Source organism: Octopus bimaculoides, chromosome 2 (genome assembly GCF_046866305.1).
Source record: "Octopus bimaculoides isolate indiv1 chromosome 2, ASM4686630v1, whole genome shotgun sequence".
In the NCBI taxonomy this organism is placed as follows: Eukaryota; Metazoa; Mollusca; class Cephalopoda; order Octopoda; family Octopodidae; genus Octopus; species Octopus bimaculoides.
In genome coordinates, this window is record NC_142929.1 from 121,002,243 (window position 1) to 121,009,742 (window position 7,500).

Consider the following 7,500-nt stretch of genomic DNA (forward strand, 5'->3'; position numbering starts at 1 on the left):
TCTCCAAAATGAAGATTCGGCACAAAGGTTGTCGAGAACCAGAGTGAATCGCAGAAGTTCCTCGACTCGGTTAAACAAAACGACTTCTAGGCCGGATTCCAAATGTGGCAGGAACCCTGGGACCGGTGTATTGATGCGAAGGAGATTATGTTAAAACCTAGGTAAATAGGTTATACATTATTAAACGTAACTTGTCCGGGAACTTTTTCATATGCATATAAGTACATGTATCCATATATGTGAATTTGTGGGGAACTTTGTATACAAATGTATATGTGCGTAGGTTTTTGTTTTTCCCCAAACATTTCTTTTTATTATTATTCTTTATGAATATAAAGTATCCTGTGAACTAGATAGAAACAAGGTTTATCCTAATTATGATACTTTGCTATGTCAAACAAGTTCATGCATTCTCTTCTACTCTTTCTCTCTCCACGTTATTCCTTATATTTCTCCACCTACTACCTTCTCTTATACAGACGGTAGCGAGTTCCTCATTATATACTTCATACAAGACTTAAACTTTTCGGTCACTGACCGAAATATATTCTTACATATATGCACATGACGAAAACGGTTGTGTTTTTGTATTTTTTACATGATGTAACACTACTATTCATCAATAAAAACACGCCCGAAACAGCTGTAGTGAACGACAAATCATCTGTCATTATATTATGTATACATACATACATACATACATACATACATACATACATACATACATATATATATATATATATATATATATATATATATATATATATATATATAAAGATAAAATCTACATAAGATTTATCAAGTATGCAGCGTGGAAAACCAATTGAGGAAAAATTAATACAAAGTATATCATTTTTCCTTATATATAACATGTATTATCATATCAAGGGCTATTACTACAAGCAACGCCTTGCGCTGTAATTAACTCCTTCAATACATATACATAGGCACCGAAATTGTGGGAAGGAACATAGAAGTTCCCTTAAAAAAGGTTTAGTTGTATATCATTAATGATTTCATGGTCAGCATGTATAATATGCTCTACAATCATCGGTGCAACATAACCAGAAAATATAAATATAAATGTCTCCACATACGAAGCATACAACAACGCATCCAGCTGAGCATATAAAATGTTCACACTTATATATTCCAGTAAGGCGGCTTCCCATGTTCAACTCGGCCGCACATATAATCGCAACAATTCAGCACTGAATATATTCCGGTTTACTTTTTAAATAAAAGGTTCTGGGAAAAGATGCTGCATATATTCTGAGTACAATTCCACTTTGGAATAACGCAATTACAAGAAGACAGGATGAAATGTATAATTTTGCTGAGGAGAAGATTGTGGAAATCCTCCAAAGCAAGTTATCCTTCTGGTCTACGTCAGATTCATCTATGAAGATGATATAAGGGAAGAAAAGTTATTCATTAAAGGTTTGTCTGAAACTACTAATGGAGAAGATATATTCAATGAAGTAATGCAAACGTTTAATGATAAAAACATTCCATTGACAAATTTGATCAACATTGCATCAGATGGAGCTGCAGCCATGACTGGGAAACTGAAAGGCTTTGTTTCTAGAATGAAATCAGTTGCTCCTCACATTTTTATATACATTGCATTATCCACAGACAGCATTTGGTTGCTAATAATATTGGAGGACAGATGGAAGAAGCACCCAACACTGCTATACATGCAATTGACGTTGTCAAATCAAACTCAGTGAATAATAGATTTTTATGCAAATCTGTGAAGGTGAAGATTTTAAAACCCTATTGCTTCACACAGAATTAAGATGGTTGTCAAAAGGCCTGATCCTTGAAAGACAAGTGAATTTGTGGGAACCATTCAATCAACTTTCTCCTGTTCAAGAGTCATTTCCACTCCAAGAAGCAAGCTGACACAGCTAAGAAAATTTTGGTACGACTTTCTGAGTTTAAAACAAACATATTCTACTTGAGTGATATTTTAAAACAGTGAATCTGTCTAACTTAAAGCTGCAAGGTAGAAAATCAGATTTGGTCACCTGTTCTCAGAAGATAAAAGGGCATATGGGGAAATTAAAATTTTGGTAAAAACACTTCAAAAAAAATAATTTGGCATCATTTCAAAAAGTTAACACCACAATTCGTACATCAGAATGCATTGCTGCATGCATTGCCCATCTTGAAGGTCTTCATGTAGACTTTGAGAGAAGATACAAGGATTCATTAAAGATGGATTATACACTCTGGTTTATAGACCTAGAAAATTATGAGCTAGGACGTGAAAATTTGAGTTAGCTGAAATGTTGGATTTGAAAGAGAATATGAAGCTGACTAGAGTTGAAAAAGATGTCTTTGCCTACATATCGATAAAGGAATCACAACCAAATATTTTGCGACATGAAGAAACAAGCATCATTTCTTTCCATACCACATGGATGGTGGAATCTGCATTTTCATCTGATGTAAATATTTTAAGTAGAAAAAGAAATAAATTAGATGTCAACAGCAGAGGAACTATCAGACTAAGACTAAATGAGTTCCTTAAAATTGATTATGATATCTTGTGTCAAAAACACCAATATCAAGCTAGTCACTAGCTGAATGGACTAAAAATTAAGGACTTTATTAAAAATGATTTTGATATCTAGTGGTTATCATTGTTTAATAAAATAAATTTTAGTTTGCTAAAATAAATTTTAAAGTGGAAATAGACTACTTTGTCTTTTCATTAAGTATTTTAGTGTGAAAATAGAACAGCATAAAGTAAAATTAGAAGTTGTCCTAGAAAAATGGTCCCTGGGCTGAAAATGTTTGGGAACCACTGGTCTACTTTAGGCAAAAATGAAAATATATCTGACATCTCATTTTAACAGATATATTCACCAAAATTACATAAAAATACCTCGAAATACTAAAGAGTAAATTTATACAATAAAATCGACTTCGAAATTTCGTGCAACTCTTCTGGATGTCTCCTGGTTTAAGTTGGTGAATGTTGCCATAATCCTTGCCTTCAGTTCATCTTTGACGTTACCAGGATTTTTATTCGTCTCTCGCTTAACTGCACATCACACATAATAATCAAGTGGGTTGCAGTCTGGGGAGTTAAATGGCCAGATGTTAAGTTGATATGGTCGCAAAAATTGTTTGACACCCATGACTGGGTTCCCTTGTTTGTGTAGCATGGGTCACAGTCCAGTTAAAAGATACAGGCTCTTCCAGCAGCCTACCTTTTCGCCCAAGTCAGCATTATCTCCTCCAGGCACTTGCTGTAAGCCTATGTGTTAAGTCTGGGGCCGTGTAGCAAGATGAATGGAGGCATAACGTTGCCATCACTAGTTATCACTCCAAACACCATGATGCTGTCTGGAAGTTTGATTTTTATCACTCTTGCTACATCTTCTCCGATTGCAATGATCTCAGATTGACACTCAAGTTCTTTGAAATGTTCTTATTGGAGCTTCCGGCTCGAATGCCAAACAGTGCAGTAAGTTGTTTCGGAGTTTCGGGCAGAGAGAATGGCATGATGATGCTTTATTTCTTACAGACTGTGCCCAATTGACCCTACTATACTGTGTAATCGACAAATTCAAAAGCAAAAAATGCACATGCGCAAATTTGTAAATGTAAAATGGTGACAATTTAACCATTGCACCCTATATATATTTATATATATATATATATATGTGTGTGTGTGTGTGTGTGTGTGTGTGTGTGTGTGTGTGTGTGTGTGTGTGTGTGTGTGTTTTCAGAAAATAGTCTTGGGCAGAATTACCAAAAGACAATGTTGTGACACCAACATTTAATATTTCCTCCGTAGGATATATCTTCTACTCATTAACAAGGAACCTTTTTTCCCAATCACCTAAGTGGCAGGTGGCAAAGTTATGAAACATAAACAGCACATTCGTACTACGCCGAACACGCCCACATATTATGCAGCTACATATATGAAGAGGGGAAAAATGTGTATGCATGTATATAAGCGTGTATTCGGGAGTATCAGTATGTATATATATATATGCAAAGATGCATGTGTGTATATACTATGCTTATGTAGGTTTTCCTTTGTGGGCAAAGCTATAGCTCTCTGTGGCTGAACAGCGGCTATCAAGGTGAGTATACACTGATATGTCTGATATACTGTGAACTACCTTGTAATTTCCTTTAGAGTTGTTTTTGAGGTCTTTGCTTTTGTATGACTCGCATAATAAGAAACACATGTTTATGCATTTATGGTTATCTGAATACTGATTCAGTAGATGTGCACCGAGAAATATGAAATTTCTCATATAAGAGAACTATGATCGAACTGTTAAAGCTTGTGTGCGCCTATCTACTCTTTTTCTCTTCTTCTCTATTCCTCTTTATATACTTGTGCATATATAAAGAGACAAAAGCAGTAGATGTATACATGTATGTATGTGTTTCCATGTTTGTGGATGTAAGCATTTATGTACATATGTATGTATGTATGTATGTATGCAAATAAGTATTCTCTATGTGAAGGCGCGTGGTTCAGTGGCTAGAGCGTCGGACTGACAATAATGAGGTAATGAAATCGAATCCCGGAGCGGGCAGTGTGTTGTGTTCTTGAGGAAGACACTTTATTTCACGTTGTTCCAGTTCACGCAGTTCCAGAAATGAGTTGTGACGTCACTGGGGCCAAGCTGTACCAGTCTTTGCCTTTCTTTGGATAACATCGATGGCATGGAGAGAGGAGGCTGGAATGCATGGGCGACTGCTGGCCTTCCATAAACAACGTTGCTAGGACTTGTGCCTCGGAGGAGAACTTTCTCAGTGCAATACTATGGTCCTTCATGACCAAAGAGGGTCTTTACTGTACTATGAATTTTCTAACTCAATGCAAGATCCAAAATACTAATCGGGAAGCTTTAGTTCTATACTGAACTAATGCTATTTTATGCAATTTGTGCATAAAAATACCCAGTGGCTTCAGAAGGTTTCTACAATGAAAACCAGAATGGGCAATTATAAACCGGGCAGCCAGGAAAATGAGAACCACTTGGTCCAAAATCATGCGGTTTGAGTGTATTGAAAGCAGACGAATTTGCGTCTCCCGAGTTGGCCACAAACTCAAGTCATCTACGGAAACACGACGAAAGGTATCATGTTGTATACAACTAATTTCTATCAGCTAATCCGTTATGTAATCTCTGTGGCATGCAATGTACCAGGTGATTTGAATAAAGAAGGCACATGAAAGAACACAATCAACATATGCAAATCACTTACTGCCATTACAATCTAGTGCAGGTCTCATAATCACTGAAATAAGAAAATATATATATAGAAATAAGATATGCCATGCGACGGCCAAACTGATCTAACCAGTCGTGAGCCACACTGTATGTGTAGACAGACAAACAGAAAGACAAGGGAGAGAAGAGAGAGAGAGAGAGAGAGAGAGAGAGAGAGACAGAGAGAGAGAGAGAGACAGAGACAGAGACAGAGACAGAGACAGAGACAGAGAGAGAGAGACAGACAGAGAGAGACAGAGAGACATAGAGAGAGAGAGAGAGAGAGAGACAGACAGAGACAGAGACAGAGAGAGAGAGATGTGAATAGCCATTGCCCCAATCAACTGAAAAATTTATATCGGTTGTATGAAAAGTTTGACGCATATTTCAAGTCGAATTACTACAAAACAGTGCAACGAGGAAAGAGCTATGAGTTGCGTGTACAACACATGATTTGAAGAAAAAAATCTGTCTAAGGCACGCAGTGAATTCGACCGTGGGATGCAATTATTGGAAACTTAGCTTTATAGGTATAAGGTCATGCCCACTCTGTGGACACATACGTGTGTGTATGCTTCAGTGCATGTGTTTGTGTGTGTATTTGTGCATGTATACGTATACATATTAAAGTTAAATATATAAATATATACTCTGGTTATAGAGTGACTTCATGTAAATACATTGCTGCTCTATCCCTTAGAGTGTGCTTCTTTATCTGAAATATGATCCACTGACGATATATATATATATATATATATATATATATATATATATATATATATATATATATATATGTGTGTGTGTGTGTGTGTGTGTGTGTGTGTATGTGTGTGTGTGTGTGTGTGTGTGTATCTTTGTATGCATGTGTGTATGTATGTGTGTGCCTGTGTGCGCGCTTATGTATATATACTGATACGCCCGCATATTATATGAAGAGAAACGCAGAAAGAGAGAGGGCAGAAGAGAAAAAAGGTGTGTGAGAAACAGAAAGAGAAAGAGAGAGTGGGGAGGAAAGAGAATGTGTATGCATGATGTATTACGCCAACATTAATTAATATTTTCGGTTTGTTTTAGGCCTATGAATCTTGTACATGTTTTATTTCATTCTTCATTTTTATTTTAATTTCTTTTTGCAGTAAATAAACTTTATACAGATTAGGAAGCAAGCTTCGCCGTATGAGGAAAAACTGGGTGTGGGAAGAATTTGCCACGCCCTCCATCCCACAAATGCAGAGGCATCATGGTCAGCTTCCAGCAGAATCTTGATGGAAAAAAGGCAGTGCTTTGAGGAAAATATCAACCGAAATGGCTGCTACTTTAAGAAATATGAACAACAACAACAAGAACCAAAGTATAGCAACAACAAAACTTATAACAAACACAACATGAAAAATAATAACAGAACAGGACAACAAGTGTGACGTGCGCAAGCAAGCACTGTATAAAACAAAAGAAATTTACTGGATACTATTTCTATTAATACTATGTTTAATAATGCTTCATAACAAACGGTGTTATGTATGCAACCAGAGGCATGCATAAAAGGTGTTGGAATTGCATAAATATGAGGAAAAAATATTGACAGAGATTTACGCATCCATTCACACACACTCACACTCAAAAACGTACATATTAACACACTAACACATACTAACATAACATCCATGCATACATTTTTATTACGTGCTTTATACTTATACATCCTCACATCTGAAAAACAAATATCAATGTGCACGTATACACGCACACATACGAACACACACACACACACACACATGCATGTATATACAATATACATCGATTCTTGTAGACGCACACGAACACACATACACACACACACATATATGTATGCGTTTATGCATGTGTGTATGTATATACATCCCCCACAAACTATTTTGTAAAAAAACGACTGAAAATTTGAACAGGACGCACACATATATATATATATATGTATATATGTATGTGTATATATATAGAGAGAGAGATAGAGAGAAAGAGAAGCATACATATACGTATATATATATATACCCTGTGTATATAAATTTGTATATACGTGCTTACATACATACATGCATATAATTGTAGATGTTTATATATATATATATATATATATATATATATATATATATATATATATATATATATATATATATATATATATATATATATATATAGCAACACACACACACACACACAAAGACGCAAACATTCGCACGCATATACATACATATTGTTTCTACGAAAA

The 7,500-nt window shown here is 35.5% G+C and overlaps 1 protein-coding gene across 1 annotated transcript in view; it reads left to right on the forward strand.

Moving 5' to 3' along the window:
- The window catches only part of LOC106876909 (carbonic anhydrase-related protein 10), a 1,209,344-nt gene extending 1,202,705 nt beyond the window's left edge, over window positions 1-6,639 (forward strand). Inside the window, exon 10 of the mRNA XM_052965551.2 lies at window positions 6,392-6,639. Within this exon, the coding sequence (XP_052821511.1) occupies window positions 6,392-6,414 (23 nt within the window). The 3' untranslated portion in view covers window positions 6,415-6,639. The remainder of the gene's footprint in view (window positions 1-6,391) is intronic.
- Window positions 6,640-7,500: the final 861 nt, after the last annotated feature.